Genomic DNA, 21,142 nt, shown 5'->3' on the forward strand with positions numbered 1-21,142 from the left:
GGAAAATATTCTGCAGAGTTGCTATTTGGAAAGTCACTGGCTTGTACATAGAAACGTTAGTATTACATGAATTAGATTACATGACTATATCTCAACGTTGAGTGTCAGATGTCAGAAACTTTAGACAGGCTACTACAAATTATATCTTGATTTTTAATTCTGCAAAATTTAAAAAAGTGACAACCAAACTTCAGAGAAGTTTAAAAATGTGAATGAAGCTTTATATGAGCCAGTATATTAACAATATGTTAACCAATATGTTAATAACATAAACAGCAAAATATACATTTACAGAAATAAATGAAGAATCTTTGCCTTATTCATTATAGAGTCAAAGATAGCAAAATGAACCCACTCTTGTCAGGAGTATAATTTCTTGTTCCATGCCCGCTCCCCCTCCCCAAATCGCTATGGAGATAATGTTCCAGACTACAATAAAGACATCTCAAGAGCATCTCTATAACAAGATAGGGGAGGTCTTATGTACTTCATACATGGCTAGAGTTACCCATGCTAAATAACCAAGGCTTGGGGATCACAATAATTGTATTACCTGAACACCTGGGTCCTCATCTTCTTCAGGAGGAGGAGATGGTGGGGGTGTTTTGTCTAAGTCTGAATTTTCAGAACCTTCTGTTTTTCCCTTGTTGACCTTTTTCTTCAAAGCACTTGCTTCTGAGTCAGGTTTCTTATTACTAGAATTCAAAGTGGATCGCTTAGTGTTCACTTTTAATGTGTTTCTGCATGTCTCTTATATTTCCCACATTAATATCCCAAAAGTATCAATGACAACTGATAAATCCATACATATTGGGTATTTACAGTTAAATGCAACTCCCAATTAAGTTTTCCTGGCAAAACTCCGTATTAATGACTTTCAGCAAATATATGACCTAATTAAAAATAAACTGCATGCAAAAACTAATACCACACATAGTACATTTGTGCAAAATGCCTGCCAGTATATCAAGCCATAATAAAAAATCAGATTAAGAAGTAGTTTTGCTATCAAATTTTTAAGGTACAGAACACTTTTTTTTAATTGTCATGAAAAATGATATCATGATCTTCTCTTTGTGTCTTTTGTGGACAGTTTTACACACTTAAATTTAAGTATTCTTTTGACCAGTACTAGAAAGTATCCTCTTTTATACCATCCAGTTACATTTTTGTTCAACTTATAATCTTTTAGAATATAATCAAAATACATAGCAATTTCCTGTTGTACATAATTTTAGTTAGTGCTGTGTTCTTAATTAAATATAAGCCTTATTTTGGTGCTATATGTTTTTTGAGATAATCACAATTAGCCCTTTTTTTGAAAGACAGTTCTCTGAAATATAAAAATACAGTAAAGCAACCCTAATAAAGTGCATGTTTCATAGTATGTTGCTGACAAATGTTATTAGAATTTGAATATTATGTAAGACAAAAGATATAAACTTCAAGAAAAGAATGTTTTACATTTGCCATTACCTCTAGAACCTTTACCTGACTTTATTTAGCGCTACCTTCCGTTTCTATTTCCAAATCAGCTCCAATTTTTTTTTATTTTTTGAGACAGAGTTTCGCTCTTGTTGCCCAGGCTATTAGAGTGCAACAGCATGATCTCGGCTCACTGCAACCTCCGCCTCCCAGGTTCAAGCGATTCTCCTGCCTCAGCCTCTCAAGTGGCTGGGATTACAGGGATGCACCACCATGCCCAGCTAATTTTGTATTTTTAGTAGAGACGGGCTTTCACCATGTTGGTCAGGCTGGTCTTGAACTCCTGACCTCAGGTGATCCACCTGCCTCGGCCTCCCAAAGCGCTGAGATTTCAGGCGTTGAGTCACTGTGCCCGGCCATCAGCTCCAAATTTTCTAACACCAATTACTATTTGTTATCCAACACTGAAAATAATCCAACCTCAGTAATGATTTTTTAAAAAATATTTCTAGGGAGCCTCAAATTCCAATAAATTGTGAAAAACAAAAGCTGTATTTCAAAAACCTTCAAAAATTTTATTTATTGAAGTTTGTAAGTTCTCAGGAAAAAGTGCTGACAGAATGCATTAAACAGCATGTTTTTACCCTCAGCTACTACAAAAGGAAGAAGCCAGGATATCTATAGGCTTTTAGAATAAAGCATATGTCATGTAAAATATTTCAAAAGTATTGTTAATAAAGTACTCATCACACACCTAAAATGTATTTTTTCAACTAAATAAAATATTTGATCATCTTAAACTAGTTATTCTTAATACTCAGAGTTTTATTTAATTTTGTTAACATTTTAGCATAGTAAATAGCTACATAAGAAAATAACAATTCAAGATTATAGCAAATGGCAGTTAGGTTTAAAAAGTTATTTTTATTTAAAAGAAAAGAAAAAGGCAGTGCTCTAAAAACTTTGTCTCCAAAAGATCCACAGAAAGCACAATATTTTTAAAATTAAAAAAGAAATCCATACAACCGTTCCTCATCCAACTGTCCTAGTGTTTACGCTACACATGGACAGAAGTCTCCCCTACTATGAGGTTCCATTTCCAGCATTTATTTCCGCTCTAACTGCCACAAATTATACAATACTACAGCTGAACACTGGGCCCCTTTCCTTTCATCTGCACGCCAAGAGCAATCAGATTACCCTGGTAACCAGCGGTCACATGACCAGCACCTGCTCTTTTGGCTGGATGCCACTGACTAAAGCCATCTGCTTCCCTCAATCAGCTTTCAAACATTCTCAACACCTGCGCTGCAGTGTTTTGTGGTTTCTTTTATCAAATCAGTGCAAAACTGCTTCCAAAACTTTACATATTTCTCAAATTTGTTTAAATCAGAGGTAGGCCTGTCAAAGAGTTGAACCACTGCCAGGTAAAGTGAGTTGGCAGCTCGCGCTTTTCATGGTGACCTCTCCATACCAGAGCGAAGTACACGGTTTAATTTAGAGGGCTGCCGGGCCCTGCATGCATGGTCCTACAGGAGTAAAAGACTTACTATCTGGAAACCGACCAGAGCCCAGGTTTGAGGAAACATCAATTTGCTGAAAGAGAGAAGTGCTAATGATTTTCCATCTGCCCTTCCCAAGAATGAACTGCATGGAACCTCTAAGATAGCTGAAAGTCAGACAGGCCCTCCCCAAATGTTTAGAAAAAAAGCCTATAGACAAGGGAAGCACTTATCCCAGATCTGAGTATGGAAAGATTTCTAAACTGATCAGACCTTGCACTATTCATGTTGTTAACGGTCAGCTAAGCATTTCCATCCATCAATATACAAATCAAAGAACACTCTAGGAAGCCAAAAAAGCAACAAAATCTTCAGTGTCCACCCTACAACATTTCCATCAAGGACAAAATTAAGTTATGTAAATTAAATTGCCTTTGCTACTATTAAGACTGCTTTGCCCAAAAATATCCAAGTCAAGATTTTTCTTTTAACAAACAAAGGTAATCTAGAATGGTGGATATGAGCACTGATTTGAGTCAAGACAAACCTTAGTTCCAGTTCGAACTGTCATTTATAGGCTGTGACCATGGATAAGTTACTTAATTTGTCTGAGCCTCAGTTTCCTCATCTGTAAAATAAGGTTAATATTTATACAGTCTTCCAAGATTTATTATGAGGTTTAAATGAGAAAATGGCACAGATAGTTAACATCCACACCCATGTGAAAAACAAGCAGCTGAGTCTGGAAAGTATTCTCTGGTCATGGCTCAGACCCATTTGAGCAGATTCAACTGCAGAGACTTACAGACAGGACCCCACCTTCACTGAGGATGACTTCATCCAAGCAACATACATAGAAGGAAGAGCCTTCATCAACATTCCTAAGCACTAGCTAAAAGAATAAGCAAGCAAACAGACTCACAGTGCACTCCTCCCCATGCCCATGACCACTGCTTTAGTTCAGACACATATCATTTCCCACATCACAACAGCTGCCCACTGCCTCATCACCCTCACGCCCCATATGCAGGGCTATACAACATCAGACCGGTGGAGAAAGGACATAGAGTCCACCTGCATAGTTATCATTTATATCTGTAAGGGTCAAAACTAGTCTTTTATAATGTCAAACCCAAAACACAGACATATATTCCCCTTCCAAATTACAACAGAAGCTGGAATGTATGAAAAGAGCCACTGTTCTAGGTAGGGGGGGATGAGAATGTCTTTAAGAAGTAACATCTCTTAAACCAACATTGCAATATTGAAGATAAGGCCACTGGGCTGCCTGACGCAGATACAGAACCACAAGACTCCTCTAACAGCTGCAGTGATGGCTATTCATGGGCCTAGCTCAGGCCGACAGCCACATGGCAGCCTGTGAGTTGGAAGAATAACTAGGCCATGTGCAGGGAACACCTGTAAATTCCAGCCCTGAATGGCACCAGCACTGAAGAAATCATGTCTGCCCTTATTCCTCTCCTAAACCTGCTCTGTCTCCTGTATTTCCCACCTCAGCATCATGGTAATGCCACCAAAACATCACCTGAAAACTCATCTCAAGTCACCAGAGTAACCAGCTGAAATGCAAATCTGACTGGGGCATTCCTCTGTTTCAAACCTCTACATATAATGTCTGAGATTCTCCACATGGGTGTACCAGACTCTTTGCCTCTTATGCTTCCAGGAATACAGAACTATTCCCCAAAACACACATGTATCTCTTCTACTTACACTTTTATCCCAACCTACTCATCTGCAAGACCCAGCGTGGACACCACTCATTCCAAGAAGCATTTTCTAATCACCACGGTCTGATTCAGACATGATCTCCTCACTCCACCCACATGTCACAAGATGTACCCCATACAAGGGATACATAAAATACACAAAAGTTGGTGGTAACATTACTGCAATGTATTAAAATCAAAGCACTACATGTGTGTCTTTCTCCAACGATCATGTAAGCTCGAGCAGAGAAGAAACTGTGTCTTATTATGTTTGCATGTCTAGAGCCTACTCTGGTAGGTTACTTATAATTGTTAACTGGTCTAGTTACAACAGTACAGTAATAGCAATAACAACAGCGGAAACATACATAGCCCTGGGTATGTACCAAGTACTACTCTAAATATTTTTCTCATTAACTCATATAAGAAGCCCCCATATTCTTGATGAAACGCCTATAAAGCTCAGTAAAATCGGGCTGAAGTTCAAAAACATAGTGAAACCTAGCATTTTTTAAAAAACCAATAGAAAAGAATACCATCTACATACCTTGCCTCCATACTCACAAACTTCTTTTGTGATCCTTATCTCACATCATTACTGATAATGACCAAAAAGCAGGCCATCCCTCCTGAGGCTAGAGAAGCTAGAGAGACACGCAGCCATCCACTCACGAGGCTAGAGAGATGTGGAGTCATCCACTAATGAGGCTAGAGAGACGCGGAGCCAACCTCTCCCGAGGCCAGAGAGATGCAGAACCATCCACTTGTGAGGCTAGAAAGACTCGGAGCCATCTATTCATGAGGCTAGAGAGACGGGGAACCATTCACTCACGAGGCTAGAGAGACATAGAGCCATCCACTTGTGAGGCTAAAGAGACACGGAGCCATCCACTCATGAGGCTAGAGACTGAGACACAGAGCCATCCGCTCATGAAGCAAGACAATGAGATACACAGCCATCTACTCCTCATTTTAGACAAGCCCTTGTAATCAGATGGAGAACATTTTCTGAGGATGCTGCTGGAGGTGTGAGGGGCCACTGCTCCTCCTCCAGCCTTACTTACATTTCACATTTCATCATGAGAATTGGGTTACACTGGTGGGTAGTTGGATGTGCTCAGGGTCCATAGCTAAGTGACCAAGGTCTTAAGTTCTGCAGTCACCCCCAATGGCACCAAGGCATACACCAACTTAATGCAAACTCTTAGAAGCAGGCATTAGAAGAACACAAACTTTATATTCAGAGAGCAATATCTGTCGCATGGAGAGATAGTCTAGGCAATCTACCTTTATGCAAGGAGTCATGTTCAGCTTACAACTCTAAGTTTGTAAGGACGGCCTAGTGCTATTACCTGAAATGGGATTGGATGGATTCAGTATAGATAACCAATTCCTTCTGTTGGCTTTCTAAACAAAGCTTGATACAAACGGCCATAATTTACTGGAAAGCCAGGTAGCTGCCCCGATTTATTACAAAAGAGAACATAGTTAAACATTGATTAGTGTCGGCCTAATAGATCTAAGTCCTGAACAGAAAGAAAACTTGAAAAAGAACCACACTGTGGACCCAAATGTGATGAGAATATGGTCAGCTAGTGAGAATGTCTGGACAATGGGAAGGAGTTCTTAATCAAACAGTCTCTTCAGATGGGATAAGTTAGTGCAGTTTCTCACCATATTGGGAAAAATTAACCTTGAGGCTTAGGTCATGAGAATTAACCAGGTTTGTTTTCAGAGACTCAAGCTTCTCCAAAATGTTACATTATAATCTTTTTGAAGAGTGAAAAGTATTAAAGCATATTCTTACACTTTATATCCTGAAAAGACTTTTGAATAAAGAAATGAACCTAATGCGTAAGAAGTAAAAGAGATGTTTTTGTGGCATGGGATGCCACACAGAATATGATGCAGGGTGTTTGTGACAAAATACAACTCTAAAATGATCTGGGCTGCCACACTAAAATACACAGCTAGATGGTAGAGGCTAAGGGCTCAATACCGGCACAGCAGAGTGTCTAGCCTCTCAACTTAAGAGCAGAGGATCTCCTTTAAGCCCTGTCTACTATCTGGTTAAGTTTTTTAGACAACGAAAAATAAAATTAAAAGACAAAAAGGCAAACTAAAAAAAGATAAAGTATGAAGTTCTAAAAAGCCAATTAAAGCAGCATAAAACCTGGTATATCATAGAGTAAAATCAACCCCACAAAATAAAAATTTTAAAGAAAGTTCTAAGACTAAAATTTAACAGCTAAACTAGAATGTAATAAAATGCAGACGACAGAATAAACTAATGAGGAAGGGGACAAATCAAACTCTGAATGGCAGATAATAAACCCAGAGGTCAACAACTTCACACCAAGACATCCAGCAACCTTTCGGCGAAGGCCCCACTAGTGCTCAGTGCGCTGCCCAGAGGTCTGCAATCCTGCACCCAGCAGCCTCAGGCACCCTCGGTTCTCAGGCGTCTGGCCTGGCACCCACATGCTTCACTCCAAGCAGGTGCCTCGCCACCCTCAACTCCTAAGCCCCAGCCACAAATTCTTTACCCTACTCTTCTAGTTGAAAAAGAAAGAGGAGAGCTGTTAGCAGGAAAGGAAGAGGGAAGAATTCTGTTTTACTGATGGACAATAAATGTGCAAGTTCAATGAAGAATTATTAATAAATGTTTTAAGTTCTTTAAAATTAGTCACTGGCTGGGTACATTGGCTCACGCCTGTAAACCCAGCACTTTGGGAAGCCAAGGCAGGTGGACCGCTTGAGGTCAGGAATTCGAGACCCGCCTGGGTAACACGACAAAACCTCATCTCTATAAAAAATACAAAAAAGCCTCTGTAGGTCTGGATCTGAAAGAATCAAAAAATAAAAATAAAAAAAAAGAGAGACCGAGGTGGGAGGAGGGAGGACTGCTTGAGCCCAGGAGGCCAAGGCTACAGTGAGCTGAGACTGTGTTACTGCACTTTGGCCTAGATGACAGAGCAAGATCCTGTCTCAAAAAAAAAAGTCACCTGGGGCTGGGTGCAGTGACTCACACCTGTAATCCCAGCACTTTGTGAGACCAAGGTAGGCAGATCACTTGAGGATAGGCATTTGAGACCAAACTGGCCAACATGGTGAAACCCCCAACTCTACTAAAAATACAAAAATTAGCAGGGCGTGGTGGTGCACGTCTGTAGACCCAAGCTACTAGGGAGGCTGAGGCAGTAGAATCGCTTGAACCTGAGGTTGCAGTGAGCCGAGATCATGCCACTGCCCTCCAGCCTGAGCAACAGAGCGAGTCTGTCTCAAAAGAAAGAAAGAAAGAAAGAAAGAAAGAAAGAAAGAAAGAAAGAAAGAAAGAAAGAAAGAAAGAAAGAAAGAAAGAAAAGAAAGAAAATCTGCAAGTTACCGAGTTTTATGGATTAAATTCAGATCTGCCAGAAGTAACATGGAAAAGATGTCTAGTTAGCGAATGTGTTATCTGATCACAGAAGCTTAATACAGACATTAACACTTTGGCTATGTGGCATCACCTGGCATTATAATGGAAGCCAAACTCCCACGAAATTATATTGCTCCTATAGAAGTCAAGGCTACAAATAAAAATTAGTATTCTAATGGAAGTTTAAGGGTGTTGTCTTACTTAAAAAAAAGTGCCTTTTTTCTTGGTCCACACCCTCCATTTCCTAGATATAACATAAAGAATTAAACCAATCAGACACTACAAAACATACGAAAAATAGGCCTTTCAATGGCCTTTTATCATAGTGTATCCTTCCAAGTGCCAAACTATAGGGCACGCATTTGACTCCCTGTGCCACATTTTAAGATGCCGCTCTTATTCATGCACAGCAATCCTATGAAGTAGGAAGGGGGACTCTGGCAGTCAGAACCCCCTCCCTAGATTCATCATTATGGTCTCTAATCTGCCAGGGAGGCTAACACAACAAATGAGCCATGCTGCCCACCCACATTTCAATCAGGTGCCTCAGGTGAGATGAGACTTCGGCAGATTAAATAAATAGTAAAAACAACAAAGAAGAAAATATCACCATCCACCCCAACAGAAGAAACCAAACTCCCACAAAATTATATTATTCCTACAGAAGTCAGGGCTACACATAAAATTAGTATTCTATGGAAGTTTAAGGGTGTTGTCTAACTTAAAAAAAAAAAAAAGAACAGTGTCTTTTTTCTTGATTTGCACTCTCCATTTCCTATTTAACGTCTGAATGCTAAGTCACATAGACTTCCACATAAATGTGGCTGAATTCAGGGCTGGCATTTCAGATGACTGATGCTCTGCACAGTATCTTTGCACAAGCACCCGAAGACTGCCTTCGTCCAGGCAGAAGACAACTAACATAAAGATCTTTACATATCAGGTGCAAACTGCACTTGTACAGAATTTCATTTTTCAACAGCATTTCATTTTCACATATATAGACTTATTTAAATAAAAGATAAAATCAGCCTATGATTCCTTCTGCTCTTTACCTGCCAGCCCTAACATCATAACCACATCTACTGTATGGCAACATATGCTCCACTCGAAAATTCCACGTAGGACTTTCAAAGAATGTGTCTCCAGAAAAATCTCCCTTTAACATCCCACTGTGGCTCATGGCCTCCTCACATCTGAACTTCCATTTGATAGGTGCAGTGGAAGTTGAAAGTGGGATCTACACCACCTTCTCCCATATAAACCAAAGTGGCAACAAGGCCACTGCTTTGGAGTCCACTGTAGTTCACTGGATGGGCAGAAACAAATTTCCAGCAGGCCCAATGTAGCCCACCCTGCATCTGGCACAGACCATGAGTTGGCAAACTTGCTTTCAAGGTCAGTATTATTAGGCAATCTCTTCCCTTGGTGGATATGAACCGAACCACACATGTCAAAGACACCGGGGTCTGTGCTAAAAGCGGCTGATGACTCTCTCACCCTGCTTACTCAGTCGGTTTAAGATGAAATTAAATAGAGGAAGGGCCACAATGGGGCAACTGATGCTGGCTGGCAAAAGGAAGGCCTTGAGGTGGTTACCCTAAAGGAAGGAGGATTCGGGATTGAAAAGATCGTATGGTCCTTTTGTTGCAGAAAAGACAGCTTTTGAGACAGCAGGAAAGGGAGCACAAGCTTGGATTTAATGAACCAGTAGGACAGGTCGGGAGACAGAGCCATGCTATGTTCATGGGCACCAACACTGAAAGGGCTCAAAGATTCATTTATCATCACACATATAAGAAATCTCTACCCTCTTCCACAGGCACAGGGTGCAAAACATTTAGTTCTGTCTTTCCAAATGTCCAATGTCTTGCATCAAGAGTAAATCATAGCATGTGAGTAAAATAAAGAATAAAAAAATCATCAGGACAGCTACAAAAAAAAAAATCAAAGAAAGGCTGAGGATTTAATTTATTTTATTACCCATGTACCTGACAGGAAGATATCTGACTATCTAGGTTTTTGTACTTGCTACCAAAACTAGCATAATGGGTTACTTTTGTGCCTGATCTCTATTAAGATATTTTACATATACAAGAGTACACCATAAAATATGTATTAGTTTATAAAAATACACCACCATTGGACTTGGTGGCTGAGTAAAGTATTTCTCAGGTAAACGTTGCTACTCTGTAAGCTCGTAACTGAGAAAACAATATTTGAAAAGCTGAGTTTCTCAGAGAAAGCTGCTACATAAATACTATTACTATTAATGATAATGATAGTATGATTTGCAAAAAGCACCCTCACATGTTTCTGGTACTATATGTATTTTTTAAAAATAAGAGTAGTATGTAAAAATAAAACTTCACTCTTAATTGAAAAATAACATTTTAGTTTTCTACTAAGTTTAATACTAGGGACAGAGTATAGAGCAAGGAATGAAAGGCATTCTTAGAAACTGCATTAGCAGCAAGTGTGTGTTGTTTCATTTAACTTAAGCTTCAGTAGTCAAGTCACAATCTTTGGCCAAGTTCCCTTCTTTCTGTACATTCAAAGAATCTTTATATAGCTAAATGGACCATTAAATCCTTCAAGAGTCATTCAAAGGAAGCACTTCCTCCAAATTCTTTCTCATCTCACAAGGCACATGCATGCACAACAGAAAATGCATTGAAAAGGATGCAAATCCTCATATTCCAGCTCCATGAATCCTTCCATACGCAAAATGGCATCCTCTCCAACCCACAAATGTTTTCGCTGTGATTTTCAATATTAACAACGAATATTTGAAAGCTGTAAGGACAACTGGGGAGAACACTAGAAAAATCGATAGAAAAAATATATATTTAACATAAAACGGGAAAGGGAAAAAAGATACAGCCAGATTAGAGAATAGGAATGTGGCCCGTTTTTCTCATCAAGGTTTTACATGTCTTTTTCTGTGATGCTGTACATCTTTTCCTGCTTCACCACCACTCTATGTAACAGTTTCTGGGCAGATTCTTTTAGGTCCTCCTGCAGAGGAAAGACATGTATGATCATATTTTAGTTGTCAAAAAGGCCAGTTCTCTGGGAATGGTCACAAATTCAAGCTTCTGCCATTTAACAGAACAAGATGGGGTGCCAGGCAGTGAGGAGACACACAAGGAAAATCAGCTCCTGACAATAGCCAGCCTTCACATGTCCTTTACCATGGTGAGTGTAAGTGATGCAGACCAAGCTCTCTCCCTGACAGTGACACAGCACAGAGAAGGCCAGAGCACCCTCGGGCCGCTTCCTTTACCTCCAGCTCAAAGAACAGCACACTTGTTTGTACAACACAGCAATGATACGGCATACAGGGCTGCGGAGTAAAGATGTGAGCAGTTCTGTGCTAAATTTTTCATTTCAGTTCTGTTTATTCCCTGTATTTTAGCTCTCTGTAGGAAAATTATTTTCTGTATAAACAAATTCATCAAGTTAACTTATTCAAGGATGGAAATAACTGGTATCACATAACATTTTGCAAAACAAAATTGCCACTGTTGTATTCCAGTGCTTAAAAGCAAACTGCTACGGCAATTCAAACCCAGTACTAACATAACCCAAACCCCCTATTACCTTCATCACTGCATATTCAATTTACATAATTATTCTACTATGCTATTTAGAATTTACATGTAGTTGTATGCACTCTAGTTATCCTTGCTCCAGGGATGCTGCTTCCTTTCTACACTTAGTAGAACAACGAGACCACAATGCAACAAACTCAATTTATCAGATCAAGAGAAACAATGAGGTTCAACAAAATAATGGTCTGGTTTGTTAATTTACTTAAAACCTCAATTCAACTACCGTATGCTTGGACAACCATCCCTGTTTGACTGTCAACAACAGGGAAGTTCAGGAATGTCCTTACCACACTTCATTGTAAATCAGAGTGGCCCTATAAGTGGTCAAGTGACCAGGGCCAACAGAGGTGCCAACACTCTTTGTGCCCCGCCCCCCAGTGTGGCATCCTAAGTCTTTGGGCCACACTGCAGCAGCTCCCGTTTAACCTGTAAATCCGTAGGCTCATCAGACATGTTCCATCCAATTATTTTCACACCACTTAGGGTAAAAATAACTGTTGCCTACAGCAGGCATTGACTGAGACTATTAATCAAAAGCGGCAGGAGGGGGGAAGGTACTAGACACTTTTTCAAAGAAAATACACCCTTTTCTTCCTACCAAAAGCTTGTGACTCTGGTGCAAAGCCAACACTCAGATCAGCAATGCCAAACACTCTGCACAGACTCTGATTCATACTACAGGGTGGATAGCAAGCCTATGAGGCTTGCACTGAATGTTTCTCTAGTGGATAAACACAGGGTCTATATTTGCACCAAGAAGACATAGCATGCCTGGGACTAACTAGATTTGGTGCTCCAACTTTCAAATAGTTTCTTACAGTTGTTGGGGAAATTTTAACAAATTTCATTGTTAAATACAGCATTTTAATATCTGCCCCAAAGGACTCTACAAGAGGTAAGGGTATGCTAAGTAAGCTTTTAAACATAGAGCCAGTCTGATATAGATTCAGAACTTAAAAAGATATACTCAGAAATTCATAACAATATCCAATATGGAGTGTTATTTTTTTTAATCCATTTTTACCATTAGGTGATAAATTTAAAAATTAAGATGAAAGCTGGAATCAGATATATATCTTGATGCTAAGATTAATACTGATGATGTATTTCCTGAGCTTCAAAAAGCTTCTTTAGAACACAGACTCCTATGTTTTAAGTTAAAGAAAAAAGATTATATTCTTTTTAAAATTTTTGTTTGATTTCTTTCTCCTGGGAGAAATAACCTTATGCTTTCTCCTACCAAAAGCATATACTTAGATTTAGGTAATTATACTTATTTTTTAAACTACCTCATAAAGTCACATTAAAATTCTACCCATGTCTTTCTTCCTCATCCTTACATCCCTAACTCTTAAAACAGTACCTGCAAATAATAAGCACTTATTATTTCTTAAATAAAAACAGATTTTATAATGTGCTAAGTTTAAAAACATGTTCACAAAGAGGGGGAAAAAAGTGATGGTTTTGAATTAGGAGACCACACACTGAGGCATCAAAGAAAATTCACAAGTAAATGCAAATATTAAGTTATCTGTGAGATTGAGCTACTGAATGTAATTCAGTTACTCTGACACCATAAAAGGTGTTGAGGGCAAAATTTCCTAAACGGCTATGATCCAAACTTTTAAAACATCGCATAATAATGTATTTGGAGTTGTTTAGATTATTTTTAGCAGGAAGTTGCAAGTCCAAGTTTGTCCTTTCACTTCAATGCAACTTCTTTCTAGCCACAAAATTAATCTCCTCTGTTTGTGTACTTGGGCATGCACACATAGGGCAGCAATCTCAAAAAGTTCACAGCAAATGCAGAACTGTGTGCATGCACAGGTGTGTGTTTGCATGTGCACATGAGGGTATGGGGTGGGCGTGTTTTCTAATGGAGTTTGCAAACAGATTCGGATTAACCAAGGCTGACCACAGTTCCATCTGGAAACTATATTTTCTAACATGAGCCACATTCTGAAAAATAGATTCAGATGTCTGGAACTGGTTCAGAACAGTTGTAAGAAACATTCACTACAAATGAAAAAAATTAGTCTTCAATGTCTTCTCCTCTCAGTTTTTCTTATTGAATAAATATGCTTTTTGGGGGAGCGGTCAGAGAATTGATGGGCGGAATATGGAGTGAAAGAAGGTCTTCCCTAGAACCTAAAATTCATGCTACTCTTGAATGCATATCCAATGGACAAGTACTATTTGATTTCTCTTGCGCTGCTCACTAGGATTTCAACCCTGCTCCTGGAAGGCTTACTCCGCCAAGCGGAGAGAATTAACAATCCTGGTTCAACCTCTGGGAAGAAGGGCTGGAATGCTTAGTGAAATATAGTGACCTTTCTTCTATAATCCTTCTTATCCAGTTTTATATCATCACTGAAAATGAGGTTGCTGGTCTATTCTTACAAATAATTATACTGTTAACTTCATTCCATTTGCTAAATTGTAAGTTTTCATAAAAATATAAAAAATTGATTTTTAATTTGTATCCAGTAAGGTCTGTAAATCAACAGCTCACAACAATAAGTCCTAACTTTCAGAATGCATAAAAGCCTTAGCTTTTTAGTTTGGATATTAGGGAAAGAAGCTCAACGATGACAAAAATCACTGTGTCCCCTCCCACCCCTCATTTCACAGGCTGTAACTATTTGGCGCTAATTTCTGAACTCTCAATGTTTTGCAGTTGTTTTTTCTGCCCACAGCCTACCTTGACTTTTTGCTGGATTTGGGTTTTGGCGTGGCAGTTTTTGCTTTCTTTTCCTTTGGCTCTTTGGGAATCTTAGGGGCTTTCGGGGTCTTGGGTTCCTTGGGCTCTTTTTTCTCCTTGGGTTCTTTCGGTTCCTTCGGGTCTTTTTTTGCCTTTGACCTTTTCTTTTTCTTTTTTTCTTCTTGGGACCCATCCAGTGAGTTCCTATTTAGTTCTTGGTTATCTACCCCACCAGGGAAGTCATCTTTACCAAAACCTTTACCGGGATCCTCTGCTACAATATGGTTGTTTTTCTTTTTCTTCTTCTTTTGTTGTGGCTGCTGTTCTATTGATGGCAGGTAATCATCACTCTTCACTAGCTGAGCATTCGGTCCACTAACCTGAGTCATATCCGGCACCGGTTTCTCTAGAAAGGGCTCCGACGGGGAATGCTAAGAGATACAAATAGGAATTGAAATTAGTTTATCATTCTTCACAGTAAAGAAAAAGAACTGAAAGTTAGTGGCTGATGTTTCTGAAACTTATTCTATACTCAAGTAGCAAATATTTTTCCAACTGTACAATTGTAGAATCTATCACCTTTCTCATCCAAAAAAAATGTATGTTTAAGAGACAATCTTTTAAGAAAGTAAGTTTTAAAATAGCACTTTAGTTAATACAGTAAAAAAAATCAGTTCAGGAAGTAAAAACTCACTCAACTGAAGACACTGTCCGTTTTTTAAACAGCCTACATGAAAATGGGGAATAGCAAAACAGCAGCAAGACTAAGCCACAAAGAATACATCTAAGTTGAGTTCTAGCCCCATGTGGGAATGGGAGCTCAAATAAAAGGTATATAATTTAGCCATTTTTAAAATGAGCAAGTGTACTGAACATTGCAAGATTCTAGTACTGTGAAAGTCTGAAATAAAAGTGTAAACATAACACATAAATCTTATACAAGTCATTTCCGGTTTAAACAACATTAAAATATCAAATTAAAAGCACGTACCCAAACTTGATGATCTTGGATTGGTGAAATTTCTTGCATTGACATGAAAGGTGGAACATGTTTTTCTTAACCTCTTAAGCTTTGTATTTCAAAATTTCACCAAGGGAGAGATAACCCAAATAAATTAATGTGACATGCCTTTGGGAGGTTCTTGACATTCACTAGGGATACACCCAGAGACTATCTTAAATAGAGTAGAAAAATAACCACATTTAGGATGGGATTCTGCGTGGTCAGCCAAGATCAGAGGAAGTGACTCCTGCACACAACAGCCTCCCTCATAGCTCACCATCCAAACCAGAGCAGGGCTGCCTGGATTATCATCTATACCATAAATTATGACATCTAATGAACATTTATATTTCAACAAAATACTTGAAAATATTAAATCTACATGTCTCTCATTTCCTGCCTTTCTCATATGCTTCTTCTGGCATGTAACACTAACTATAATATAAATGATCTACTATGTGCCAGGCATATATGCTTTACACCGTGGTACCATTCAATCCTCACACCAGCCCTAAGCGTTAGGTGATTCTTCTAATTTTATAGTTGAAGACACCGCCACTCTAAGATGAAGTAACTTGTCCGAGGAGGTACACATGTTAAGTGACAGAACTGAGAGTGACATCAGAGCCAATAGCTCCAGAGTCCTCACTCCTCAGCACATGTGACCTACAGAAGAGGAGCAGGCAGGTGAGCCCAGGCCCACACCTCCAGAGCCTCGTGACTACTGTACACGCCAAGGCTTACGAGAAAAGGAGGAAGGTTAGAATCAAACATCAAAATACAGGTACTGTAAATTCGATTCCAATACACCTAATATTGATTGAGCAGCTATTTGATGCTATGCACCAAGCTAGGTTATGTTTGCTAGATGTGTTAATTCCCTTGAATCTCACAACAAAAAAGTGATAATTTACCCCAATCTTTCAGAAAGGAAAAGTCCAAGAAGGTGATGTGGCCACCTCAGGTCACACAGTTAGTGACAGAGCTAAGATTTGAATCTAGTTTCCTAACTCTAGTACTTTCTGATTCTGTCCACCTCTTCCTAACATCTTCTATACAGCATCTTTCTGGGAAAGGCTCACAGGTTTCACTCAATTGCACTGGTGTAAGAGAAAGAGCCCAGAACTCTGAATTAAGAGATTAAAATTCAAGTCCAGGCCCTACCATCAGCTATATCATCTGGGAAAAAATCACTTCACCCATCTGGGTTTAGTTTCTTTTTCTGCAAAATGAAGGTCTTGGGTTAGGTGATTGATAGGTGATTTCCAAAGTTCCTTCCAAAATCCTGTGACATTAAAAAGTCTTAAAATACTTATTGCCCTTTCCTGGTCATAGCTAAGGGAGAATGAGGCTGAAAAAAGAGTAACAATATATAGGAAACACAGAGGCAAGGTCAAAGTTTGAAGAAGAATACACAGATGTAGATCTACATGAGCAGATTTCCATGCCGGAGTAACACAACTAACTAAACACTGCCAAAGTTACCCTCTGCACCTCTATCCTTTTCTCACAAACACTCTTACACATCAACAGAGGCACTGTCCAAATTATCATTACCTAAGTATCAATGGGACCTGATTTAACTGTTTTATATTTAGTTTGCATAAGTTGAGTTAGTTTGTACATATTATTTCCTAATGTAATTAAAAAGGAAAAAGCCCTATCTTTTTTGCACAGGACACGGAGATCAAACTTATTTAGGACAAGCTATTTTTCAGGAAATGAAAGAAAAAGCTGTTTCTGGAAAGAGAGGAAAAGAGGAAAGTCTAAACAATGATTAAAACTTAGAATGGAGAATTAATACCAGGTATGTTTACCTTTCTTTAATCGGCATGGCATTTGCTCCAGTAACAGAACACCAGCTTCTAATGAGAGATTCCCCGGCACACAGTAATGAATTAGAAAAAGCATAAAACATATAACACAAAAAGATTTAAAGTTTACACACTTTAGCATACAAATCATGTTAGATGCTCCTTTTAGTAATAAATGAAGCAATAAATTAGTAACTCAGTAAAAAATTTAATCTTGCATAAGGAGGAAAAAAAGTGAAGATCAAATACAAAAAAGTATTAATTCTGTTTGATATGCAGCAGAATTATGTTTTGGTACTATCTGAAATAGGGTGAAAAAGGTGCTCAAAAATATTACAGTGTTTACCAGACCCACATCTCCTTAAATCTTTTAGAGAAAAGCTGTTTTTGTAAACATTTAACAAAGAACAGATGGCCTGCCTTAATCATGTGGGGAAAAAAACCTGGAGCTCCCAGTAATACCCTGACAAAGTCTCCCAGGCCCAGCCATGTCCCCCCCTCCACCCCCCACCCCACCAGATGCATGGTACAGTCTTCTCTAATGCTATTTAATTTTACAGCAGACATTTTCCCATCAATTCCCACTGCCTGACAGGTAATCAATGCCATTAACATCTGATATTACCTTGTAGGGCATTCCTAAAACCTCTCATTTATTAGAGCAAACATGGAGAATGTTAGATACCAAAGGTATTTTTAAATAACATCCTGTCAAACTTTCTGCTTGACATATATTCTACTATAATTCCATATCCCATTTGGAACATTATGGAATACATAAAGACTGCCATGAACTTTTGGAACTTAAACAGCATAACTGATACTTAAAACTATAAATAAAAACAATCTGAGGTGAGTGTGTTTTGTTGAAAACATTACCATAAGCTAAAGACAATTGTTCTTTTCCTTAACTCCATTGTTCACAACATAAATTAGAAAAGACATACAACTAAATTATCGTATATAAAACAGCAGAATGGACAAGATGCAAATTTAACCAAAGGAGACCCGATGGGGGAAGTGAGGGCAATCCCTCTGCTTCTTTTAAGCAAATCCAACCCAAAATGCATAGAAGAATCATCAAAGAAAATGAAAAGATATGTAAAAAAGCAACTTTTTATTCATCTCAATGTGCTTTTCTTCCACAATTCATCAGCATTTTCTGGCTTAAAAAGCTATCTAATTTCATCATGTTTTGCCTTAATTACACTGCTGAAGCCTCAGCCTGTTAGCAATTTTGAGTATAGCATGAGCAAGTGATGCAATGTTAACAGTGTGAGCAATGCTTCCACATGCATGATCTCTGCAAACCAACATTTTGTAATACAGGGCACCCAAGGATAAACATTTTATTTACAGACAAATGTATTTATTTACATGTTTATTTACATACAAACAAGTCTAAAATCAAAACAATGCTTTATAGAAAAAGAAAAGACGGTACCAAGTGGACCAGAATAACATGGTACTTATGAAAACAAAAGCCTCCCCACAAATTAAGCTAAAGGGAGGCAATGAGGAGGAGGCACTTGTGCTCTCAGAGAAAATAAGATTCTGGTGAAGAAGAGGCAGGCCAATTAAGTCCCAAGTAACACAAATACAAGCTTTAAGAACACTGAACTATTGCTTAAATGGCTCATGAAAATACAAATATCAAGTAGTCATTTAAGATTGAAACGTACTAAAAATGGCTTTGGAGACACATTTTTATTACATACATTCTTATCTTTTATTTTTTCCAGTATTCCCCAGGTTCTTGACCCCTCTACACTCTTCAAAAAAGGAATTCTGGTATGAAAACTGAAGCTCAATCTTCAGCCAGAAGAGTGTGCAATGATTCAAAAGAGCATTTAGCAAAGTTTCGGCAAGTCCTATTGAGATTGTAACAATGGCACTGATAAAAAAGAAGATGCATTTGGTATCTAGTACCCAATTCATATATTTATTCAACAAATATTTGAGGCTCTAATAGTAAACAAGGCAGCCATAGTACCTGCTGGGAAAGAGTGCAGAGGACCTAGCCCAGGCTGAGTCCAGGGAGGCTTTCTAAAAACTGTCCCAGGCTGAGAGAGAGGGGGAGGCAGAGGAACCAGCTTTTTTTTTTTTTTTTTTTTACCATAATTTTTTTTTTATTATACTTTAGGGTTTTAGGGTACATGTGCACAATGTGCAGGTTTGTTACATATGTATCCATGTGCCATGTTGATTTCCTGCACCCATTAACTCGTCATTTAGCATTAGGTGTATCTCCTAATGCTGTCCCTCCCCCCTCCCCCCACCCCACAACAGTCCCCAGAGTGTGATGTTCCCCTTCCTGTGTCCATGAGTTCTCATTGTTCAATTCCCACCTATGAGTGAGAACATGCGGTGTTTGGTTTTTTGTCCTTGCGATAGTTTACTGAGAATGATGTTTTCCAGTTTCATCCATGTCCCTACAAAGGACACGAACTCATCATTTTTTATGGCTGCATAGTATTCCATGGTGTATATGTGCCACATTTTCTTAATCCAGTCTATCGTTGTTGGACATTTGGGTTGGTTCCAACTCTTTGCTATTGTGAATAGTGCTGCAATAAACATACGTGTGCATGCTTTAACAACAAATCCTGCCTGAGACTGGGTGGCTGCAGACATGCAAATGCTTTACAAGCAAGCTTTTAAAATCTACTTTGTAAGGGAGGAGATCAAGATGAGCGGACAGTAGTTTGAATGGTCAACTGGGACAATAAACTTTAATTATATGATATAAAATAAAAAGCACAAAAATATTCTTAAGAGAATCAAGGACTGAAATATTTTCTGCTTGATTAAAATCAGTATTAATGAATTCAGGGCCCTGAGTTCAAGTCTTTGATATGCCAGTTAGTTTTATTCAGCTCATTCTTAACAATTTCCAGGAAAACATATTTATATTGAATGACTATATGAATTAATTGAGAAGGCAAAAAGTATAGAACAAGTTAAGGATATTCAAATATGTCACATAAAAACAGGTCTCAGGTAACACGAGTTTAAAGAGTTCTGTGATAGGCTAAACGCAGTGGATCACGCCTGTAATACCAGCACTTTGGGAGGCCAAGGCAGGCAGATCACCTGAGGTCAGGAGTTGGAGACCAGCCTGGACAACATAGTGAAACCCCGTGTGTACTGAAAAATACAAAAAATTAGCCGGGCGTGGTGGTATGCACCTGTAATCCCAGCTACTTGGGAGGCTGACGCAGGAGAATTGCTTGAACCTGGGAGTTGGAGGTTGCAGTGAGCTGAGATCGCGCCACTGCACTCGAGCCTAGGCGACAGAGCAAGACTCCATTTCAAAAATAAAGAATTCTGTGCTAACCAAAATTCAGTTTTCTTCACTGCAGGACTTTCTAAGCCCTTAATAGACTGAGGAAAGACGGCACTGGAGACAGTACAGAGAGTGTTCTAAGGGTGTTTAGCCATGGCTTCCCTTCTTTCCATGAAGATCTTGAATTAAAATGTCCTTCAAAATATACTTTTGATTATACTGATGTAGTGATAGCATTGCAAATTCATCACCTTCTCTAGCACAGGGGTACATAAGTGTGTGTATCTGTCCATCTGTCTTTCTCAAAACATTGATTATCAAATGTTTTAAAAGATAGCATATTACACTATGCACAAATATAACTATATAAAATGCACTGAAACAGCTCATTGAATTGGCTGAGTTTATTTTATTCTCAATTTAAGTTACTGGTAGGAATAAAGAAGTATAATCATATAAGAATGACTTGTATAATTTTTGTTACATATACAGTCAAGATAATTACAAAGTAAAATAAAATGAATTTTGAAATAGCATAATGAAATAATTTATCTTAGCATGTACCTCAGAATCATTAAATTTTATAAATAAAAATTTTAAATTACTTTGAAATATCTAGTTGAAAAATTATCTGAAGGCATTTTTGAAC

The 21,142-nt window shown here is 38.5% G+C and overlaps 1 protein-coding gene across 7 annotated transcripts in view; it reads right to left on the reverse strand.

Moving 5' to 3' along the window:
* The window catches only part of CHD7 (chromodomain helicase DNA binding protein 7), a 183,615-nt gene that overhangs the window by 71,379 nt on the left and 91,094 nt on the right, over positions 1–21,142 (reverse strand). For 6 of the 7 annotated variants that reach the window (XM_032759699.2, XM_032759703.2, XM_032759704.2 and 3 more), the window contains 2 exons: positions 14,391–14,821; positions 554–695 (listed from right to left, as the gene is read on the reverse strand). In XM_032759699.2, the coding sequence (XP_032615590.1) occupies positions 554–695; positions 14,391–14,821 (573 nt within the window). Of the gene's footprint in view, positions 1–553; positions 696–14,390; positions 14,822–17,210; positions 17,394–21,142 lie in introns of those variants that run through there. The other variant, XM_032759705.2, reaches the window with a different exon arrangement.

Source organism: Hylobates moloch, unplaced genomic scaffold (assembly GCF_009828535.3).
Source record: "Hylobates moloch isolate HMO894 unplaced genomic scaffold, HMol_V3 SCAFFOLD_9, whole genome shotgun sequence".
In the NCBI taxonomy this organism is placed as follows: domain Eukaryota; kingdom Metazoa; phylum Chordata; class Mammalia; order Primates; family Hylobatidae; genus Hylobates; species Hylobates moloch.